Consider the following 25,321-nt stretch of genomic DNA (forward strand, 5'->3'; position numbering starts at 1 on the left):
ACAATCACGCAAACCAACTATCACAAGAGCTTAAGGAAAGCACCACAGAACAAAACAACTCACAAAAAATACCCCACCTAGGTAACTGGAGACAGGAAACAGTACTTCTGGCTAATGCTGTTATGTAAATATGGAGAATTCACATTAAGTGAAGAAGTTATCAAGTCAGACTTCAAAGAATTGTCTTCTGAATGCCAAAAATAAGCTCCCTTCACTAGCTCCTTGACATGTTCTCTTACAGACCTTTTATGAGCACTGTAGAAAACTGTAAACACATTTACTGTTCCTATCAACACTTCCAACCACTACTTTTACTTTGTGAAGTGTGATTCCATTCCATATACATATATAAATACTTATGTTCACGTTCTAACTATCAGTCTTGATAGCTATGTTCTAAGAGAATAACCCAGACTTTATTCCCATATATTACTCATATTATTCCCATACAGCTTTATTTGTCCTCATTCAATTGAAAACTAGAATTTAGCAGTAAAGTTAAACAAGTAAACACACACATTTCTTATTTCATGTAAACTATACTGAATTCTCCAGCATACGATACAATATTTTTGAAGTCTTGCTAGAATGACAGCTCTGAAGAATACCATTTATCTAGAATGTAATAAGCAACCAGCAATGCAGCAAGTTTTCCATTAAGTTCTATCTATGTAAGTTTTTGAAAGCTATCTTAACTAAAGATTAAATGTAGATGTATAGCATACAGCTAGCGTAAAACAAATTATGCCTTAAAACTAACTTTTTCAGATGAGCTGCTATATGAAAGCTGAAATAAGAAATTCATTCTATACATACTTCTAAGAAAACAAAATTAAACGTTTCTTATACTGACAAATACAATTTATGCAACAATCCTAAGATCACTTTATAACTGCATGGTATATTTAATAATTATTCACAAATAAGTATTCCTTAGAAACTCAAATCCCTTTCCCAATTCCAATATTTGAGAAGAAGGAAAACATTTTTACAAATCCTATCTTAAGATCTTACTTAATAACTTACTTATCAAATCGTTTATTGGCAAAATTTTACAGCCACCACAGGAAACTTCCCAGGGATTTGGAGTTACCTGAATAGAGCACTAAATTGAGCAGACTAGTAGCTTCATTCTAATAATGGCTTCCCAAGTATTAGAAAGATGCATATCTAAGCAACATCAAAATTTAAGAAATATACCTACATGCAGGTTTAAGGAACTTTTGAAAGAATACCATAATTCTGCCCTCCTATGCACTTGTCTTGTTTTTACAAATGATAAAATAATCTTTAAAAACAAATCTTTACCTAGGGTTTCCTCGTAGTGCAGCGTGGTGAAGAGCATTAAACCCATTGTTGTTGGTGATAGTAACATCTGCTCCAGCTTCTAACAATACAGCAAGGATGTCATCACGCTTCTTACTTATTGCATCATGAAGTGGAGTGTCACCTTCAGAATCCTAAAACCAGAAACAGCTTACATCAATTTTTGCATGCATCCACATTAGAGAAAAAGGATGCTTAAATATCACTAGGAAAACTGACAACACAAACACAAAACAGCTCTTCAGACCTTAAAGTCTTGCTATACTGCAGAGTTCAGAGCAAGCTGCTTCTGATCTTGCTCTGGTTTTGCAAATGCTTCAGTGGGTAATCCCACCCAGGGCTCCAGTATTCTACGATTACACTACTACCAGAACTCAAACCCAGAGCTCAAGTATGCCTTGCATCTGATAGTACTGAAGACACTGGTGCAGACATCAATTTCTGTATGTCTCATATCCAGATGGAGTTGATGCCCAAGTAACAATTTATGAGTAACAGAACAGAGAGGAGACTAGTCAGGCAGAAGGAGGTAGGGAATTTGGAGTAATGAACGCTAAGATTGAGTCAGCAATTAACCATGTAAAAGACAATACCAAAAAGACAGTGTGAAATAAAAGCATAAGCAAATCAAAATAAAATGCGGTCCAAGTAATAAACCTAGGCACATCTGCTGTTTCAACTGAAGCAGATCATTTTCCATGAAGCAAAGGCCAATGTCATAAGCAATATTAAGCTTTTAAACTTGTTATGGCTAATACCGGATTACATTACACAAGGTACATGCACTGAAATATTTTCATAATTGAACAGGCAAAGAATTTATATTTTTAGCTGGACATTTGATTTTTCAAATATCCCAAATAAGGGAAAAATACTTCTTATTCCTAGAAGCATTTTGTACATTACTTATTCAAGGACCCAAATGGTTGGACTGAAAAGGAATGCTCTAGACTAACAGTGAGAAAACACATCCATTTAAGCTTATTTGCTGTTATATAGGCAAACTCTTTAGATTTATGCTTCCAGTAAGATTCTAACACCATATAAGTCAGCAAGTCTTTCGTCACTGACACCGACTCAACTGCAAACTGACTAACACAGGAACTGGACATTTTAGCAATACACTAATATGAAAACAAATCTTTACAATCTTTGCAGTGAGAATCAAAAATTGCCAAACAGTAAGTGCCAGAAAATGGAAACACTTGAACCAGTGTGAACCAGTTTGACAAAACTAAATTATGTAGCTTTTATTTGGTTTAATTGATCATATTTCCTGAATTTACTGTTTAAAGACTACATATGTTTCTGTTTACACAGTAAATTGGCTTGAGTAGTAGAGTGCTGGCCAGTTAAATTCCAGTCATGCCTCAGTCTGACTCCCCTGTGCTCTCATCCACCAAATCAATCGCCTACTCACATTTGCACATCGGAGTTCCTCAGCACACACACAGAATCTGAAAGTTTATTTTCAATGACAATCATATTTTACAGGTGGACTTTCATAGCACTATTCTACTGAATTTTTCAATCCAGGCAGACTTCTATAAAGTCAGACACATCCACTTTGGCTACCCGTATATCACATATCATAATATGATATACAGTCACCCTTTATGGGGCTCAACGCATCAGACTCCATATCATATCTACTGTTCAACAAATACTAAACAGGGTCTGGATGGATGTTAGCTGGCTAACAGCTCAACCTCAGCAAGAGCAAGACAGTACCTATAAAGCCAGGTGGAAGCAGATAAATAAAAAAATCACTATATTCACTAATTTCAAGAAAGTTTGCTCATTGTTTGTTATGTGGCTATACAGCTTCAAAAAAAAAATCACCGATTATTCACATGGCAAAACAAGGAGGTAAATGTGTTATTACTGCATATCTTGATTTGCCCAGGACATTACAGCTTTTTCTTTCTGCTGCAAACCTCTTCAAACTTCCCCATTCTGATTTGTTTTACTAATGCACTCCATGTGGCTGCATTCAGCTCATGCAGAATGTGGATGCCTGCTTACTTCATCACAGGTTTCTACTCTACCTTCTCAACAGGAAGTTGCACTCATGTGTCACAGCTTCTGACACATTCATTATAGATAAAACTCCCTGTGAAATTCTGGTACTTGAGGCCCTACGCCTGAGAGCTTTTTAGATAAAAGGCTAAACATCTAAAAGAGAATCTGGCTAAATAGTTCTATCAATAATAGGTCAATTCTGAAAAAAGGTTTATTTTAACAAAACATTCCACAGTATCATCAGCCAAAAAATGCAAAGCTGTAGTTTGCAGAAGGAGCAAACAGCTGTGGATTCGACAGAGGAGGAATTAATTTGTAGAGAAAGTTAACAATTACAGATAACTACAGTCTATGAAAATACCAATTAACATCAAGTGGCTAGAATAAATCAGGTGCCTATCTAGCTGTCAAGAAAACAAATGGATTTAATAGCATTTTTATTACAGCTGATCACATGTTGGAGTAGAGGCTGGGACAGATAACTTCACAAGGTCTGTTCCTTTCAATCCCATTTTCCATAATTCTTCTATCATCTACACACAGCAAATCATAAAATTCAGTAACTAAAAAGTGAATCTATATTAATATTTACTTTACCTGGAGACTAGGATGGCAGCCAAAGTCCAGTAAAGTCTTCACAACTTGCAGATGACCTTTGTTGACAGCAATATGAAGTGGAGTCTGCCTGCGTTTGTTGCGAGCATTCAAATCTGCACTGCCTCGGTGCAAAACCTCTATCACAGCACCCTCATCACCAAAGGCTGCATGATGGACGGCCCTGTCTCCATCTTTGTCCTAAAGTAGAAACATTAATTTGACCCAGTGTATTCCACATTTCCTTCTAAACAAGAAGATTAATTTAAACTGAACTATTGTGCATATTTTATTTCTTTAAAGAGAAAGAAAAATTAGACAACCATGATACCATTCAAATACTTAAATAATTGCTCAAACCACAGCAATAGAGGATGAAGACTCCGTTCGTATATAAAAACACATATTCTATGACATATGATATTCTATACCATATGCAACTATTGTCCTGAATCTTTGTGTGATGTGTTCATCAGAAAATTGAATAGATTCATTTGGGTTTCTACTACAAAACGACCACTGTCAAAAAAACCCAAACAAAACCACACCACAAGCAAACAAAACCACAACAAACAAAAAACCAAAACCCTCCCCCCCCCCCCCAAACAAAACACACACACACACCCCCACAAAACCCCACCCCCAAAAAACATTACACTCAGTAACCAAGGCTAACTGTTCCTGTAACCCAGGAAGCATTACAGATTCCAAATCATAGTATAAGACAAGAGAATTGCCTTGTTCATACAATTAAGCTAATCCTTATTAGGGTTTATTATATGTGTCTTAGTTTTCAGTTAATAAACCTTTTCCAAAGGAAATTTGGGATTGATGGTGAAATTAATTAGAAGGTCTGATTCTATGATGATGATTCACAGCATTAAAGCTCTGATTAAATTCAGTTTGTTTCAGTTTCATCCAAACTGAGAATTAAGGTATGAAAGTCATAAATTTGTCAGTTTGGGTTATTTTAACATCCTTAAGAGTGGACTGTACTACATGAAACATTTTTAAATATTAATCAAGTGATTTCAATATTAATGACAGTATACAAAAGCTAAAAGTAAAATGGAAGGTATATAAGAGGTTTCAATGAAATAATAACTTCCATAAGCTAGTTTCTAACTAAGTTTTTGTGCACAGTGGCATATTACTATGTATTTGTAGGATTTAATTTTGACAACAGAGAAATACTGAAAATTGTAAGGAGGAGATCATGACTGACCAACAGTGCACTGATGTCTCTTAGTTAAGCTTAATTTCTCTTATCAATTTGCTTCCCCTTCAGCAATGTTTTTCAAAAGTTAAGTGTAACACATTTCTAACATTTTACATCAATGCAAAATTTAATAGTTCTTAGAATAAATTGTATTTGCACAATTACAAGATAACAATGAGACTATTCACAGCATTTTAAAAAATTATGGAAGGAGATTTATCTGCTAATTATTAAATATATATTTTTGGAAATATGAATACTATTTTCAAGATGGCCAGGGCACTAAACAGCAGCTTCTGTAGCTTTTGAAAAAAAGGTATTTTTATGCCTTCCAAATCAACTCACGCTACAAAATTGTCTTCTAAGATAGCAGGATTCCTTCTCAGGCTCATCTAACACAAATAATTAAAAGAAGCCAAAGCTTGCCCATTTGGAAGGGGAAAGGATCAGAAAGGGGAACTTCTCTGTCTGTCTCATCTGGTTATAAAGATCATTATAAGGTGAAACTTATCAAGAGCATGACAGTAGTGCTAAACTGCTACAACATTTATATTTACAGAGCACTTTGTTTCACAGGTATGTGGTAATTTGTCTTTCCATATTTGCAATCTGCAAAGTACGCTGAGATACTTACTGATGAAACCCCAATTTATTAAATATTTTAGTTTTAACATATTCCAATTTTGAGATGCAAACCCCTGATTTTATAAAATCTTAATGTATAGAATTCCTACTTTAACGAGTAGAGGTCCAAGAAAGCACATGCCTTTTTTGTTTAGCTCAGCATCAAAACAAGTAATCTCAGGAGCTAAATCCCACCATGTCATTTCTATACAATAGTACATTAATATACCTAGAAAAAGCTAGCAACTAATTAAGCATCTGTCCTAAGACTTATATTTAGATATAAATCCAAATATTAAAAGTACTATATTTCTATACATGCCAACAATATAATAGTCAGTACTGTCAATATAATAACTGATAGCCATTAATTTCTGCAGACTAGAAGGCTACATATTTTTACCACTTAACATCTACATCAGGCTTTTTGAGCTGTCAGTAACAAATCATTTTCTGACTGAACAGAGGCCACTTGTACTCTACATTAAGCTGTCAGAGACATAAGCACAGAGAAGACGACAGTATGAGGGCATCCCCAGAAAATGTCATCATGAATGTTTATACTCTGCAGCAATGACTGTAAGTGTAAATAGATCAAATTTAGCTATAAAGCAGGCGAAGTAAGGATTTTTATCCGTTGCTTCCATGCCACAGACCACAACAGTGAAGTAAATGGACTAAATTTTTGCTCTCTGCATAATGGAATGACTCTGCTGCATCTTCACATCACTAATTTATAGACAGCTGACTTTTTTAAAGCCTGAAACATATAATAACATATAACATTATAATAAATAATGCAATTATATAATTAACTAGGAATATCATCTTCACTTAAACAAGTTAAAGTTATATGAAACAGCTTGAAAATTCAAATAAAAATCCCTGAAAATATTTTTTTTTAATGCTAGCGTTACAATACTTCTGAAGTCTGAGCAAATGTGAACTCTTAACAACTCTACTGCTAGCTGATTACCAAGTGTATTATCTTGAAGCTGTTTAAGGAGTGCTTCTACTTCCCTCTCTAATGCTTCTAACCCTTCCTTATACCAGAGAAGAAAGTATCAGTCCACCACTTGATTAACATGGCAGCTTTGATCCCACAGTACAGATGAAAAGCAGCTTAGTCTAGTTTGTAACAATATATGCTATGTACTGCAGTGAAAACACTACTTCTAAAATGAAGCTACTTCACAGAAATCAGACCACAGCAAGTATGTACTACATCAAATCTAAGCCATCTCTACCATTTAGCAGAAAACCTTTATAAAGTAATGGTATATCTGTGAATATAAAAATAATTTTAGTTCCAAGGATTACACCATTGCTTCATTAATGTATTAACATATTATAACTTCTGTATGTCAAATATAATATAAAGCTAAATGCCCAAGCATATGAAGTTATTTTTCTGTTATGCAAACAATGACTGGGCACACTATTAAATTCTAAGCATTCTATTAGGCTTTAATTTATATTCTTAATAAGAGAAATTTGACAGATCCTTCTTGCGCTTCACAAAATGAGCAAAGGCTGCAATATCAGTGCATTCTGTGTAAGTAAACGAGGCAAAATCAATTCAAAATGCAAATACACAGGATGCTGACAGATAATTTTCTCACAAACAATAATTCTAAAAAACCTAAACAAAAGAAATCCTTCCATTTTGGGTGAAGTTAAAAAAAAAACAAAACAAAAAAACCCCTGAAAAACTGGAAGCAGAGTTGGCAGTTCCTACCCAAAGATACTGTTACTACTTTCTGCTCAAACTTGCTTTAATTAAGAATGGAAAACGTTCTCCTAACTGAACACTCTATATAAGAGGCATGGCAAGTATCTGAAGTTGGAGATGCAGCATCTGACAACATCTTTTTCTCCGAATGCCACAGGCAGTCTGCTAGCCTATTGCATTCTACTGTTGAAATGAAATAAAATAAATAAAGAAGGGGCTTCATCCACTACAATCACGTACTAACTTACATAGCTCTATTATACTAACATTATATTTCACTTAATTAGAAGTACTAAAGAACTACATATTGACCTTTTGTAATATTGTTAGTAGGAGGCTAATTTGGGAACATAATCACAGTAAGAAAAGATTTTTCACTCTCTCTGACATTTAAAAAGAAGGCAACTCCAATAGAATTGCTATTCCTGTACGTAGCAAAGTTTAAAACTTAAGGAGGCACAAAGTGTATTTTGAAATATTTAGGTTACCTCTGCTTCTACATCCACATTCTGTTTCAGAAGCAACTTCAAAATGTCGACATGGCCATTCTGACTAGCAGCTTGCATCGCTGTGTGTCCAGCACATTGTCCATTCACCTGGAAGCGTAGCAATACTTTTGAGATAAGTTGCAAGATACACACGCACACCTATGAGCCACTTTAATAGTATACACGCAAGTTTATTAGAACACTTAAAGCAACAGCATGCATATGAAAGTATCGAACGTTTCTTAGACAGCTGCCTTTCTGGCACATAGAGATAATCTCCTAGGTCTTCTCTACTTCATTCCTATAGCATTAGCTAAATTGAAGGAAAGAAGCAGAAATGGATTTCTTTCAAAGACTAAGACCTTAACGATAGCGGTATTAAAAACTTTCATCTTTGGGCTACTGTAAAGGCAAGATTTTGAGAACAGGTCTCCGAATGATACCAGTCCTCTGCTCTACAGTATATTTAACTTTATTTTCTAATTTATGGCAACAAGAAGAGTCAGTCTGAACAAAATACTATGTTTTGTATAATCTAGAGCTACAAATCATTCCTCAGAACTGATGGAGTTTAGTCTCTTGTCTGCAAGAATTACTACTGCTGTAGTGAGAAAAACATCTGATTGTGATTTTAAAACATATTCCCTGAACCGAGTCCTATAATTCTTAAGCATTTTCTTTTAGACTTTTCACTGCTAGGTGATTAGACAAGTTGGTAAAAGGAATCTGACAGAGAGCAGATTAGATGAGCTACCTCACGAGTTAAAAAAAAAAACCAAACAAAAACCAAAAAAACACAACCCCCTCCCCCCAAGCCCCACAAAAACGGAAAAAAATCCCCAAAATCTACCCTCCTTCCTTCTATCCCCTCAAAACAAGAGAAGTTGAAGGCCCAAACGCTCACAATTAGTGAAGGTTCTCTCTAGGAGACTCTCTAGGTTCAACTCTAGGAGAGAGAGGCTGGAAGGTATTTTAATTCATGGCAGACAACAGAACACAACATCTGTCCAGTGAAAAAGGGTGTAAAGCACTATTTTCACACACCCCCCAACACATTTCATAGGACAACAAATGGGAGAAGAGACACTGGAACCAGCTGTATTACTTCTGTGCAGACACACTAGTGATTGTCAAGGAGTATCTAGGACAGCTTCACTTCCTTTAGTATTACAAATCCCCAGAACAGGTCCTCCGAAACCAGAACACTCACATCTACATCTGGTCTCTTTAGCAGGTCTTCCACTTTAGCAACATCTCCATTGGCAGCAGCTTTAACTAATTCTTCATTGAGATCTCCAGATTCTTGGGTTTCAAATAATTTCTTCAATAGCTGAGACAATCTCTCTATAATTATTAAACAAAGGACAATTAAGATTACAATTCTAATCACACAAGAACAGAAAAATATCAGCTAAATTTGTCACGTTTCTAAATTTGTAATGTTTTTAAAGGCATGTACACAGTAATACACAAACCACCATAAAATGGCAGCTGTAAGTTATTATTCAGTTCTGAGTAAGCGCTGCACCCCAATACCCTTTAGATAGTTGACACTGTCACCTCAGACACTTCAAAACAAAGTTGGCTGAAGCACAAATAGCTTGTTTACCACAAAATATAAAAGGGTGGGGAGGACATAAAAACATGAATTTACATATTGATATAACAGGCTTCTTAGTCTTCTAGCTTAACTTATGGTATATCCTGCCCTCTGTGATTTGAAACACTAAGTCATATTACTCTTCTAGCTAGTTTTATGGCCACTGTGACTTGATTGCAGAAAACTCACTGTATCTATGCCTCCCTAGGAAAAAGCCTAGAAAACTATGTAGAAAGGTTTCTTGGCATTAAAGCAAATATGTGAAGAGGAAAAAACAACTAGCTATGACCAAAAGGAGGAAAAACATTCTAGTTTAACTGATCTGTGAAATAGCCAACAGAACATAAAACACATTGGATAGTCTTTCTGCCTCATTATTAGATGAATGAGAGCAGGTTCAACAGAACTCAAATGTGATTACATAGGCACACAAAAATATCCCACTGTAATTAGTCAAAGGATGTCTGACTAAATTTTAAGATAGAAGTTTTAAGGAAAAAATATTATCCTGAGTAACTGCTTGCCACAGATCCCTCGCTTATGCTTGCTTTCCCACACCACCTATTAAACAAGGAGTATGCTGCTTGCTACAGCCAGTGACACTCTCTTCATCCCTTAGTCCCTATTCCAATCTAATGTCCCTTCCAATCATTTAAATTTTAAAGTCCTTAGAGCAGACCTCCAAAGACATACCTGTACTGTGGCCAAACAGAAACCCAAATCCGATTTGCACCTTATCAAGATAATAACCACCAACATCTCCATACAGACTGAAAGCTTTCTCTTCTATGTTTCTCTAAGATGTAACACCAATTAGCCAAACCACAAGTCTGAGTATTATTAACCTTGCATACAAACTATGTACTAGTACTTATTAACAATTTTTTAATTAACACAAATACTTGCCATACATACATTACTGGCTATTCTTCAAACTTACCACCAGATGCATTACTTATAGCAGATCCTGCTGATGCCACCTTTGAGACAGCTGCTGGATTATATGTCCAAGATGTCCCACAAACCTCTACTTTTAAGTCGCTGTCTGAATAGATCTGCTGGACCCGACCAACTTTACCTAAAGTCTGCATGAAAGAAAACGTCAAATGCAAATAATACTAAAAATAAAATATTTAGAAATCTGAATGTTATAACAAGTCACGAATTTTATGAAGTCAGTTGTTTAATAGTACAGCCACTAATACCTTTAGCTAAGTTTCATCAGGCTAAGCAGATTACTACATCTTAGCAAGTATTACACTGTGTTTGATGAAATACACTTTCTCTAACTCAGAAAAAAAATCACTTTGACCCCCACAACCTCCAGGTATTATTACCAACCTTAACTAGAAATATTATACAAATTTTACCATTCTATAAATCTAAACATATAACTACTTACTGGAAGCATTGCTTCAGCCCACTCTCCATGACCTCTCTGAAGAAGCTTGATTCGCTCCAAGTCGTAACATACTTGAACAAGGTCACCCACTTGAAATTGAGAGGTACCTCCTTCTGCACCTTGAGCAGCATCTCCACTTCGGACAACATTGGCTTTGGTCAGAACAGCTGGATTAAACGTCCACCTAGACAATGAATCATTTAAAGTAGATTTTAAACATGCAAAGTGAAATATATGTTTAAAAATTATCTGTTGGACAAGATTCTGCTTGTATGCCTACAAACTTTCTGCAACTGGATACTATGGCATATTTTTTGTTAACCATCTTTTGCCCATAAACTTGTATGTGGCTAATTAGTTGAATATTTCCAGGGTAACCTTCAGAGATGTACATTTGTAAAGCAATGAAGAAATATCCTGCCTAAGGGGAAGCAAGCCGACAACAATACAATAGTCCTGAAAGCAGCTATACAGTTTGTTTATTTTTCCAGGGAGAGAAGGAGACAAGTCTGGTTGAAAAGGGGAAGATCCAAGCTGTCTCAGAGGATTGGACTGTCAGGATACAACATGGGAAGAACACGGGATTTTGTCCGTCCCCTCCCTCCCAAGTCATAAGCTGCAACATTCAGTTATAAAAATACTCTTCAATCAAATGGATGTCCTAGATACACCTCAATTTTTAACCAAACTATCCTAACTCATACTATAAATTTTACTGGTTTAGAGGTATTTAGCTGTTTTTATGCTGAGTTATATTCTAACATATAATATGGCAATCTCTCCTTTATGTGCCATTTGGTCTGAGGTTGACTTCTATTCAGCTATATGATCTAGTTGACAAGCATCAAATAATCTCTATAAAGGGCAAAGTCAGGGAGGAAACCACAAGATAGAGCAGCTCCTCTCACTGGCTCTGCAGCCATGACTCAGAAGAAATGCCACTTGCATCCCTTCAGCTTGCATTAGCTTGGAAAACAGCTTTGTTTTGCATTATTTTGCAATATTAACAAACAATATCTTAAGGGAAAGCCTGAAAGAATAATGCACTGTTAATCCTTTCTGGACAAACTGAACAGGTCAGTCTCCAGATAAAACTGAAATGATACTCCATTCATCAGCTGCTTTTTAAAGATAAGCCAAATACTTGAGAGCAAGACAACACAAAAACATGTGGACATATCAGCTCACATCCAGCTGTAGAGCTGGGTTTGAATCCTGTTAGCATGGATGCAGCTCATCAAACTTCAAATCCAAACTGCTTGCAGGGAGTGGATTTGGCAACAGCTTCCCCAACACTTCCCACTGTCAGTCCATATTTATATAAACTAACATCCCTTTGAATAAGAAAATGTTAGATATGGATCATGCCAAGGTCACTCTGTATCAGACAAGATCCCCAATAGAATTTGTCACCTGTCCTCTTAACCCATTTTCCTGAAAACCCGCAATACATTGATATTACCATTCCCCTTGAAACCATAGGATACTTTGTAATTAAAAAATAAATTACTGCTTAAAACACTACATTTTGGAAATAAGATAGTCCAGAACGTCATTCATTATTTTGGACTCAAATTTTCACCAAGTGAGAGAGGCAACAAACTACCTTTTCCCCCTAAAGCATCTTTAAAGGTAAGTCCTCATTACACACTGTAGAAAGAATATAAAAATTCTCAAGAAAATCTTAATAGACACAAAAGGAGAACAAAGTTTCTAGCACCAAGTGATCACAAGTGCTGAAGGCAAAGGAAGTTTGTGAGAATCAGTGATGAAGGCTATATAACAAACCTGTTGCCACTTGGATATTGTACTACAATGTCATGATCCTCATCAATGCCGCAAACTGTTCCAGTTGTTGTTAAAGTTTCAAACATGCCATCTGTCCATCCTCCATGACCATGCTGCAAAGACTGTACAATTTCCAAATCAAGGTCAATGTTTACAAGGTCACCTATTTGCAGCCCACCAGGGTTTCTGTTACCATTTTGCTCACCTGAAATGGAATCAGAAGAAAATGTTCACAAGACCACACTTGGTCTTGTGGTCAAGACCACACATTCTCCACGCAATTTAAAGAACAGAAGTTAATATTTGAGACTCGACATCTCTGCAACTGTAGCGGCCAATAGCAAAAAGGGAGCAAACAGGTAGAAAAAGAACTCTGAACCTCTGGCTATGGAATTGTGTGTTTCTTGTTGAGTTTTCAAGGCAAATAGCAATGACACTGGCAAATGCTAAATATTTGTGACAGGCTTCACTAGGGGCTCTAACTGGGATGGTAACAGCTATCACATGGTGTTAGACATCTAGATACATAAAAGCTCTGATAATTTTGAGAGCGTCACACAAAGTGCCATCTATCCACTCAGAGGCTGAAAGGTAAGCAGAAAGCCCACAGAAAGTGATCTTGAATGGGGTTAGTCCTTGAATGTGAAGAAAGCACTGGCAAAAGAATACCTCCAAAATGACCAACAATGAAAATCTTTAACCTTATAAGTGGGGATATGACTACAAACAAAGAAACCCCTACAAATTTAAAATTAAAATGTTCTCCCTGGACAACACCTGCCTTCAAAAGACGTGTCATAGCAAAAATTCATTAGTGGGAGGGAAATGGCATACATTCACACACATCAAGCTATGTTAACTGATGAGAGAACACACTCGTGGACCCGCTCACTGCCAGAATCAGGTGATGGTATCTGATGCCATTCACAGAACAGTGAAGAGTACGACAACTGCAGAAGTCATGTAGATTGAGTTGAATGGCAACATCAGTGGCAAAGGACAGGGTGAGCAGAGTTCCTTTAGTAATATTGCTGTCTCCGGCGGGGGGGGTGGGGGGTGGGGGGGTGGTGGTAATAATGGAGAAAGGGTCCTTGCACTGTAACAATAAGAAAGTACAAAGAAATAGCCTGACACAAAGACAAAAACATTATTTGGAGGCAGACTGATTCCAGAGGCTGAAATCCACACCAGTTGTTGGCAGCACTAAGTGTCTCCAGAAGAAAGAATGGCGAAGAAAATAATCTGATAATACTGAAGAAGAAACTGCTGAGAACGGAAACATGCCCACAAATAAATGCTCATGTTCAATGGACTTTGAATTCTATGACCAGCCAGTGACTTCTTTCTGTCCTGGTCTTAGTTTAAAGGACCTATAGATGGAATGCTATTTTCAGTCTGCACCCTTTGCCTTCACAGCAAAACACACATAACATGGAAAACAGCCACTTCTGCAGAGGACAAACTCAAAGATTAATTCTTCAGAAAAGCTACTGATATGGAACTCACTAGATAGAAAACTTAGACAGCAAAAATCCCAGACACAGCCCTGATGAGACAGCGAAGTCTAAGAAAGGAAGAGATATAAACCAGCAAAGAATTATAGAAGCATTAGTTGGAGGAATAGGTCTCTAGAGGTCATCCGGTCCAATACCCTACACAAAGCAAAACTAACAATCAGCTGAGGTCAGCTGTGGCTTTGCTTATCTGAGTCCTGAAAGCCCCCAAGGACTGGGGTTCCACAACCTCTCCAAGTAACTTTTTCCAGTTCTGCAATATAGAGCTGTAGGTGTAACAGAAAATTTCTTCAATATCTGATCTGAACCTCGAGTCACTTAAGGTGGCCTTAAGGCCACTACCATTTGTTTTTATGCCATTTGCCACTACTGAAATTTTGGTGCCATCACTTTCAATCACCCTTCAAGTGCTTGTAGATGGCTAGTAGATTACCTCTTAACCTCCTTCTTACCAGACTAAACAAGCCAAGCTCTTCCTTGCAAATCATGTCCTCTCAGTCTCTTAACCACTTTAGCAGGCCACCATCAGAGCCCCTCCGCTTTCTCAAAACTGGGAGGGGAGGGAAGAGGAGATGGACGGACAATGACACAAACAGGACATAGTATCCTAGACACAGTTTCATCACCACTGAGAAGAGGGGAGTAATAACTTTTCCTATTCTGTTGCCCACCATCCTCCTAATATAGCCCACTATGAAATCTACCTTATTTGCAATGATGGCACACTGCTATCTCATTCAATTTGGTATTCAGTGCAACACCCAGGTCTTCCTCAGCAAGGCTCCTCACTCAGGCATTCACAATTCCCAGTCCGGGAATTCCTGGTACGTAGGCTTATTCCAACCAGAGTGCAAAACTGCACTTCTGATTGAACTCCACGAGGTCTCCATTCACAAAATTCTTCACTTCCTCAAGGCTCTTCTGAATAAAGCTGTACTTCCAACCACACCCCTCTGCCAACTTGCTATCACCTGCAAACCGTCTGGGATTGTATTCTGTCTCATCATCAAGGTCACCAATGTGGTATTGAACAAAATCAGACCCAGTATTGTGCCCCAATTACATACTACTCTGTATTAATTAGGCCCCTGGAATATTACTTGCACTCTACTTTGAAAATAGCAAAGCTTCAAAAAGAACTTTCTATTTTTTAACACAAGTATACATTTAAATTCACAACATCAACATATCTGTGAAGTACATTCAGAAGACGAATAAAAGGGACAGATGTTCTAACAAACAGTAAGACTGAGAAGATAGAGGATAATGTGGTAAGAATGATGAACAGAGCTCAGCATCATCCTTTAAGAGCAACTTAATATAGTGGGAGGGGAAGAATTTAACAAAGAATAGTCTCCTACTATCTTTAGTGATTAATATTCATGCATTCAAATACGGTATCACCCTAAAACTAAGCTACATGCAGAAAATATAGGCCTGTACTTTTAAAGCAAGAACAAAAATTAATAAAGGGCACGCATAAGAACCTAAGTTTACCTGTGTAATAAAGAACCAGTAAGATCCTATTACTACTTTCCTATTTTTATTCACGTCAGACTAAAATGACAAAATTAGTTTTAAGTACAGAAGTAAGATACAAAGATCAAAGTGCCTTGGCTTTTTACTTTCAAACAATTAATCTACGTGACAGTAAATATCCAAGTGACTTCTTGGACAACTGTTTTTTTTCCTAAACAAAACAGACCTTTACTGTTTTCGTCTTTTCACCAATGCTGTCAATAAAAGAATAGTGCTTGCAGGTCATACTTCAAGTACTTGTGCAAGGAATTAGATTAAAATTAGTAAATAGAGAATTCTCACTTTACAACAGCCAGTATTATCAGCTAATTTTTTATGCATTGAAGTATAATAAGAAACTCAAGCAGAAAAGCAAAATCTTCTGTAGTGTCCAGTTTTATGACCACGTGTTTTGCCAAGGAAATACACATTAAGAAATTTGAGTCCAGTAATCTATAAAATTTATCCCAACTTGCCCATATTTCAAAAACCAAAAGACCTAGCTATTATTTTGCATAATACACTCTGCAAATGTCTGCAGCCCAGCCAAAACACTAGAGGAATAAGTCAGTGCAATGGCTGATATGGAAAACCTCAACTAAGATTTCACAATATATACTAGTATTAGTATAAAATAACAGGTTAAGTTATATGTTCGAATGGCTCCTGTTTATGGCCATGTACATGCTACTTCATTGAACATCTCTGAATATTTAAGACAGTCTTATAAGAACGCACAGTTGTGTTTGGCTCTTTAGAAATATAGTGCACAAGACTTGTGACTCAATTTATTACTCAGTCAACAGTTAACAGCTCCCTTGCCATCCACTTGGCACACTGATATCAAGTACATTTAGAAAACCATTACAATTATTAATGCTTAGAAATGCTACCATTTACATTTCACTAGTAAGGACAGTCCTTTTATGTGACATTTAAAGAGAAATCCAGACTGAATATGATTAACATACATCAAGATAAAGTAAATTTATCTTCAACTCACCTAACACAGGACAATGGTCCCTGTAGAAAGAGCCTCCTTTTGCATCTTGGACACATTTCAGGTCAGACTATGGAGAGAGATTGAGACAACTTTAGTCCTCACTGACTGAGTCTCCAGGTTAACATAAGTCAGTGAAACTAGAACTGAAATACACTCAATTAGGAAGGCTGAAAATTATGTGTACAAAAAACACGCCCCATGAATTCATTACTGATGCATATAATCTCAAATACTTTCCAATCTATCAGCCTTGACATTCTCAAGATTTTAATACCCTTTACCAATATAAAAGGCTATAAAGGATGAGACATTTTTAACTCAAAAGAAGGTATTAAAATAACACAAAGCTCCTTCGTATTGTTCTATAGTCATCTTTCCTTTTAAAAAACACAAGCAAGGAAAGAAAAATAAATCTGCAAACAGTGTTCAAGGCCACAGCCTTTCCTGTACCAATCACTTAATGCCTGCCAGTGCTGCCCCCTCTTCCCAATTCCTTTTCACAGATACATGTTTAACTTAGAGAAGAAAACCTGGCACCCAAATTCTACAAAACAAAGAATTTCCAATTAAGGATATACAGAACACAAGGATATTACTTTTTTTAAAAAAAAACAAACAAAAAACAAACCAAAACACCACTATGCTGAGCTAAACATGATCTTTTTAAAGAAAAAAGTTCTACAGCTCATCCTCCAGAAAGACTCTGTTTAATATTATCTGAGAAACAGAGGTTTCAAATATGATAACCAACTCCCATTCATAAAGCCAGTGGAGTTCCTGTAATGCTTCTTTCCTCTAGTTTTTCTCCTGTGTAACCTTTAAAGCCGAATGGCTACCATCTGCCATTGCTCCTTATGGAACAATTCTCACTAAACAAACGGCATTTTGTGTGCATGATGAGTTCGGAAGGAGATAGGAAACTGTTTGCAAAATGTGTCAGAATATTCTGTGGGATGGGGGAGGAAACAGAGGACAGGTGGTGGTTATGATATAATCAACCAGAACTAAACAAACACTTTAACAATTATTTTTCCCACACCCAAGATTTATTGACAGACTGTGCTCCTGCAAAAGGACTAAAATGAAAACTCTCAAGTCTTCCAAATCAAGGCACTGACAAACACAATACTACTCTCAGTGACCTGTAACTGCTAAGCAGCCAGAAACAATACAAAATTCAGCGTATATCCTGATCTACGAAGAATGTAGCGCCACTTTTTGAAAAAAAGTGATGAAAACGGACAGATTAAAATAATGATATTTAGCCTCTCTTCAAATCCTATGAGAAATGAGAGAAAGAGCATTTGTTCAGCCCAGCAGCAGCAGGCGTGAGACAAAATGCTGCCACCCGGTGGGCTGGGGCCAGCTTTAACTGGGCCGAAGACAAAGGGGCTGCACTGACCATCCCAGACGGCAAGCTGATTCATTCCCCCAGACCAAGAAGAGATTTAATGCCCGGGAGCACTTGGTCTCACCCACCGAATACAAACTCTTCGTGTCATGCAACCACCAGCTGTCTGCACAGGAGTCAAGAAGGGGCATACATGCAAGAGCTGTTTTCATACCTTTCAGAGCATTAAGAATAGAACGCAGAAGGGTCCTAACGGTTCTCCTCCCAGCCAGGCAAAATCTGGCTGAAAGATAGCTTGAGTTACAGCAAGTGTTAACATACAGAGCAGACTGATGGCTGAAAGCTAGCAGAAGAAATAAAATATTCAGTAAAAGACTAATTACTATCTTGCAGCAGAAACTATTAGGAAGCAGGTTGAGATACCTTAAATTTTACAGGGAAAAAAAAACCCCACCAGAAATCTACAAATCTGCTCTCTTTTTTCACCCTGCCTGTACCGTGCCCTATGCATAGTTTATTTCTGGAGTATAATGATATACTTGGTTGTAAAACTAAGTGGTAGCTTGATGTTGAACCTCAGCTTCACATCTGTCTTCCTTTCACTTACATGGTAAAGTCAATGTTACATGACTAAGGAGTAAAACAAGATTTAAGTATCACAGAAAAGCAAGGTAACGGGGTTTTTTTTTTCTAGATAAGCCTTCACAAAAAAATTGAGGACTCAAAATGCACAGAAAGATGAGGCACTGACAGAGATTAAGGCAGTACAAAACTAAGTTGTATATACCATATACACAGCAAGCAGTTCCTTCAGCAACTTTGCAAACAGCACTAATAAGAAAAGTAACATCAACATGACAAAGACCTGCAAATGTCTTAAAAAAACATAACCAAACCCAAAAAAGATCCTGGAGTTTTAAGATAGGAAACTGTACTTAGTTTTACTTCAGTACCACAAAAGCTGGGTAAGCAACTATAATTCTACTTCTAGCACTCAGCTACTGTATTTATCAGAAAAGGAAAACAAGCTTTCTTCTGCCCAAGTAGCTTAAGTAAAAAATCAGGGGTGGTGTTAAGCTCCTGGTCATTGTCCCCTGGGGACTGGGTGGCAAGAGGCCGCCCTAGTGAGGATGAAGCACAAACACAGCCAAAGCCCAGACACACCAGGCTGCCAGCATGTCAATGCTGCCAGCTCTGCTGTACCGCACTTCAGAGAACCCCACCAGGATTTTTACAAGTTTTATGAGTCTCCCTGAGTTTTGTAAATGGATTGAAATAGCGGATCATTTGGAGATGAGACATAAAAGTTTAAAAGGGACTGTACCAAAACACAGGGGATGTTAAAACGCAAGTTTTAGACTCACAGCAACACTGTGCACAGAAAAAGAAGTAACAACTGTGGGGCTGGGTATAAATATGTGGTGGAGACAAACGTGCAAAGATCAAAACAAACCATAAGCTTTTATGCACTAATTTGATGGAGAAATCATTCAATGAACCCTGAATAGGACTCTTACAAGAAACAGAAAAAAAGCTATAGATTTTGTGGAATTTGTGCATAGTTAGAGAAGAGATGGAAGCCCCAGTTAAGCAGGAAATTATTATAATGAAAACTCAAGGAACAGCATGAGCACAAAACATTGCCCACCAGGACTTTGAGATCAATAGTAACAGCTGATACACATGAGCAGTGGGTAATAATGGTTTTTGCCTACAGTGGATAACTTTGGTATTCTAGCATCTACCTTCTGACTTGCTGAAAAACTTTGCATTCCAGCTGTATGTGACTGGTTTACCTAAAGATCATGATCTGCTCAGCCAAATGGGAAACACAGAAAACATAACAGTTTACTTTGGCTTACCATCCAATCATACCATTGAAAAAACAGCGGCAATTTCATAATCGTAAAAACTTCAGTGAATGAAAAAATGTATATTACAGCAATGTCAGCAGTGTTGGCAGATGGTGTAAAAGCACGATCATCCCTGACCTTGAAGAGGAAAACAATGCTGAAGGAGCAGCTGCCTACTGGAATAACTATTAAGTTATTCCAATCAATATGGAATGCCATCCATCAAAACCAGGGAGGGGAGTCTACAGACTTGATAAGAAAACAAGGTGTGCTACTAAGAAAAAGAAGAATGTTTGATCCAGATGCACTGAAATAGCTTCTAACACCAGCAGCAAACAGCAGGAGAGAAGTTAATACTGATCTTACAGATATACCAGCAGGAATGGTGCCACAGCTGCAGGTGTTTGAGGCAGCAATGAATACACCTGTTAAAGGTCATTTTAAGTCTTCAAACTCACAACAGCTTTAGGCAAGGAAATAAGCCCTTACCAGAGAAATGGAGAAAGTCCAGTGCATGCTGCTTTGTCACCTGATTAAGACAACAAGGGACTGGATAAATCCATTAAGTTTTAGCTAAAGGTTTATAAGAATGCTGTATTTCAAATTTAGTGAACTCAATTTTCAGTTTCAAGAAGCTGAGAAAAGTGAAAGCAATAAAAGGAGAAGGTAGATGATGGTAGAGAAAGTGACTGAAATGACAAAGAGGTGTGAGGTATAAGAACAGGTTCTTACAGAAGAAATCAGACCTCAGGCAAATCCCAAGCGAACGGTTTATAACCTTACTGTCTATTGATTATAGGCATGTATAAAAATTTCCCATGTGTAACTTTTTTTTTTTTAAGGAGGATCATTTTAAAATCTTCTTTGTGGGTTAATACTGTAAATAACAAAACTGGAAAAGGACCAGTAAGTACATTACTGCTTAACAGAAATATTTTTCTAAGCAACTCAGTTATGGAGAGATGAAAAACTTGGCTTGGTTGAGCCTACAGGAGAAATGTAGAGAAATAATACTATGTAAACAAGAAGTTAAACAAAGTCTGCTGACAAACGCAAATAAGTGCACAAGGTGTACATAAATATCTCCTTCCTCTCTGGATTCCAAAACAACTAACCACCTAACTTTGGCTACACTCATGAGTAAGGTAATAAAAAACACCTGCTGCATGTGTAAACGTGGCCAAAATTCATGTTTCTGTGTTTTAAATCAGTTTTGATCAGCACCTAGAAGCAACAGAAGGACACTAAACTAACAAAATAATGAAAATTCTTGTTGCTCCTTCCTAAACCCCTCATTTTGAACATGAGGGACAAGATAAAGGACTAGAGAGCTGAAGATTTGACTTACATTACAGATCTGACAGTTGTAACTGCAGCAGAAAGCATATTTCTATATATTTTATAACACTCACCTGCAATGCCTAGTATGCTAAGACATTTACCTTATTTTTATTTAAAAATAAAAAGTATTAATAAGTAATTCTTAAAATCCTCTAGAGTAATTTCAAGGATTATCTTTAAGGGTAACCCAAATAAATGTGGATGAACAGACATTAGGTATCAATCAGGATAAGAAAGTTTAAAGTAATGTCAAAAACACAAGGGCAACGAATCTTCTCGATTTCCCTTATGCACTCAACTATTCAGAATTCGGGGAAAAAGGTACACAAACACAGATGGCTTACAGATTACTGTGACAATGATGGATGATAACTACAGTCACTTCTTTCAGAGGCTACACAGATGAAAGCAAGATCCTCCATAACGAGAAACAAGAAGAGGAGGTTAATCACAGCAAAAAAAGGCAAGAGCAAAGAAATTTGGTAGCTCAAAACTAGTCCCTAAATAATGAAACTGATTTAGGGCACTCCTGCTGATGGAACTATTTTCTTAAGTTTTTATAGGGAAATCATTCTATTAGTAAGTAGTAGAATATAATGCTTTACATCCTCAGCTGTGTGATATGAAGAAATAAAAACTAGAAACAAGTCCAAAAAGCTAAATCACAGTCTTCTCATTAACTCTCTAATTCCACACAGTGTATCTTTTTATTGCAAAAGCCTACGTTCGCAGAATTCTAAAGCAGGTAATGCAGTTAACAGCTTGGTCTGGCTCTAGAATCTGAATACATATAGATATGAAATGCAAGCAGTGCCAATAACCGTATTAGGCAACAGTACATTATTCCTACTATGGATGTAGCAAACATGTTATTCAACCTAACAGTACCATAAAAACAGATTTCAATTTGGGAATTTGTGGCCTGTGGCAGCAGAAACTCCCAGATTTAAATTGCCAGGCTTCACAAAGAAAGGCAAGATAGACCCCTCTCAACCACTTCATATGTAAACACAGCAACAGCAAACTTGAATAAAAACTCTAAGGATCTGACCACAAATAAATGCAAGTTTTCAACCAGCACCTGCTGCCCCACCAGCCAGTCCTCGTCTCTCCCAAGGAAAAGCTGGCAGGCCAGATAGATTAATTTTGAGGACCAGATGCAGCCTGTCAGCTATCAAACAAAGCAACCCTGACTTACAATAATAAGCTGTGTTTCTTTAATCAGCTCCATTTGCGTCTGAGTCAAGTGTTATTCATCTGCAAGTAGGGGGTCTCTTCCCAGCTGTATTTACATGGACGCACACTGAGTATTGTTGGTTCCACATTCTCTGGACATTCTTATCCAATTTCTAAGTCCCAATGCAAGTTTGCCTCAACTTTACATGAACTTTCTGACAATCTATTAGTCAGCTTTACGTAATGGCACATAAATAGTAATAAATAATCATAATGAATTGTACACTTAGCAAGCAATTAATCAGTTATAAAATCTAACTTTACATTCAAATGGCTATTTGTCACAGATATCCAAGAATCCATTCTGTCTGAAGTGAAAATTGCATTTGATAAAAGTATCCGACAAAGATAAAATTATTGTAGGAAGGGATTACAATCAGGTATGCACTACATATAAAGCCTCAAATTATCCTTTTTATACATATGTATGTACATACATTATTTATATATTATCATATATAACATATACCCATATGTAGTTACACAAATATTTTAACAGTTTTTTGTTGTTAATTAAATGACTGACCAAATATTTCTATTTGTACAAATCTTGCCGGAAGGGTCACCCTTATCCATTCAAATTTACAGTTGCAGTAGTTAATCAAGTATTCTAGAAATTATTTAACACTTCCTTATGTGGCAATAGTTTGGCAACACAATATAGTTGCTTTACAAATAATAAATATACTTTTATTATTAAGGGAATAACTATTTCAGAACAGAATATAACTTCTCTTAAATGTATTTTTTCTGAGGCCAGAAGGAATCTTTACTGATTCCACAGCACTCTACTATGCAGTGCACAAATTTTAACACAGTAACTGAAATTGCAACAAAAAAATCAGTTGATCTCTACCTCATTCTATCTAGATTTTGTAATTGTGCTCCTCCTCCATGCATCATAAACAAATGCAAGGGGGGAGATACCGCCCATTGGTTTAATAACACTATACTACATAATACTACATGTCACTTTCTTTCCCTTTTGCCAGTATATAAGGAATTCTCTTTAGAACTGCGGGGGCCATGAAGGACATCATTCAATACTGATTTATATTCTATCCTTAGCATCTTCATGCACCAGAAAAGCTGACCTGCACTAGAAATGTTTACTCTTTTTAAACCTGACACTAAAATATATATTTACTGCAAAAGTGGTATTTCATATTTATTTTTTATTATAAAAATAAATTTTATTTCAAGTGAGGCTATAAGGCAAAATATTTTACTTTCAAAAAAAGTAGACTAGTCATCGTTTAACATTTTATTACTGATACACATCTGGCAAGATGACACTTCAGTGTTAAGTTAACATGGTTTTCCTCTGCAGTATCAAACAAAAATCATGCAAAGAAAATGCTAATTAAGATGTTGTAAGCAGTTGATAATCAAAGTAACCTTTCCCTGACCCACATTAGGATAAGAAAACCCAGCAACAGAAGGCACTTAGGCTAGAGTCTGACCCATTTTCTCTCTAAAGCTGTAGAAGTAGCTGTAGAAGCTAGGAAGAAAAAGAAAAATTTAGTGCTAAAGCAAATTAAGGTTGTAACTTAATTCAACACCTTTCCATTGACAAAAAAATTCCTCTCAAGAGGATTCTGAGTGTTGCCAGTAACTTAAAAACTGCAAATCTTGCAGTAATCACATCAAAATTTGAAGTGAACTGAAAAATTCAGGAGTTAAAGAAATAGGGTCTTTAGAAAGTTCATGAGTAAGCTTCTTTTTCTTTTCTGAATTTTAATTTAAGCACAATAGTAGCACAGTAAAATAATCATGTATGCAATGTAAATATTTATGGCAGAAACCAGCCCTTAACTTAAAGTTATTCACATTTTATAAACTCTCAGATCAGACTTTCTTACTAATACATATGCATGATCCATACAGCTGTATTCACAATGACCTGACTAATAGCATGCAAACCGACAAAGGATATTACAAAAGCAGGATAATAAAGCACAACAAGTTATTCTTACTACCCTTCCCCCACCATGCATTTTACCCTTTGTGTTCTTTTATACTTACCATGCCCTCAAAGCCAACTCTGTAAAGGTTTTTAGCACCATTGTCCCAAAGAACATACGCTGCGCTATGTGGACTCGACGCACTCCAATCTTGGATTTCAGTTACCTATTCAGTTTTAAAAATGAGAAAATTGTTTCTAGAAAAAAGACTTAGAAGCACAATTTGAACGTAAAACCTTATTCCTCTCTTCAGAATAATTCAGGATACAACAGTTTTACTGAATTTAGTAAAATTTATTCTGAAGCTGTTTTCTGTTTGATACAAGTGTTCCCTAGGTGTCTTAATAAGATGGCAGCCTGAATATATACTTTGTAGGCCTATTGTTCTTTTGTATATTTGGTAGGTAATCTAACTACATAAGTAGAGAACAAAATCTAAATGGTAAAAATTAATTTTATGATGCTTTGACATGTTCTTACCAGAAGCAGTATTTAACTAAGAAAAACAGGATGAAAACTATTTTAATTGCTTCAGTTTGTCTGGTTTAACCTGCATTAGCCTAGTGGCAGTGCACTATGTTAGGAGACAAAGTTTTATTCCAGAGCCAATCTGTTTAACAACAGTACAAAAGAAGAAGAGTGTAAAGGACTTTCCCTGACATTTCTGAAATCATGAGGCCATGCACCAAATTCTGAAAACACTTCAATTATTCAAAAAAAGCAATTTCCACAATTTGTCCTCATTC

General features: G+C 36.5%; 1 protein-coding gene across 10 annotated transcripts in view; it reads right to left on the bottom strand.

Annotated features, from left to right (window-relative positions):
* MIB1 (MIB E3 ubiquitin protein ligase 1) overlaps positions 1–25,321 on the bottom strand; it is a 130,948-nt gene that overhangs the window by 90,664 nt on the left and 14,963 nt on the right. For all 10 annotated transcript variants that reach the window (XR_012040923.1, XR_012040924.1, XR_012040922.1 and 7 more), the window contains 9 exons: positions 24,637–24,741; positions 16,831–16,897; positions 12,796–13,000; positions 11,008–11,191; positions 10,546–10,690; positions 9,216–9,349; positions 8,006–8,113; positions 3,946–4,143; positions 1,309–1,460 (listed from right to left, as the gene is read on the bottom strand). Coding sequence is in view for 4 of the 10 variants with exons in the window: in XM_072852646.1 (XP_072708747.1) it covers positions 1,309–1,460; positions 3,946–4,143; positions 8,006–8,113; positions 9,216–9,349; positions 10,546–10,690; positions 11,008–11,191; positions 12,796–13,000; positions 16,831–16,897; positions 24,637–24,741 (1,298 nt within the window). In the remaining 6 variants the exon portion in view is untranslated. The remainder of the gene's footprint in view (positions 1–1,308; positions 1,461–3,945; positions 4,144–8,005; positions 8,114–9,215; positions 9,350–10,545; positions 10,691–11,007; positions 11,192–12,795; positions 13,001–16,830; positions 16,898–24,636; positions 24,742–25,321) is intronic.

The sequence above is a fragment of the Ciconia boyciana genome, chromosome 2 (assembly GCF_034638445.1).
Source record: "Ciconia boyciana chromosome 2, ASM3463844v1, whole genome shotgun sequence".
Taxonomy (NCBI): Eukaryota; Metazoa; Chordata; class Aves; order Ciconiiformes; family Ciconiidae; genus Ciconia; species Ciconia boyciana.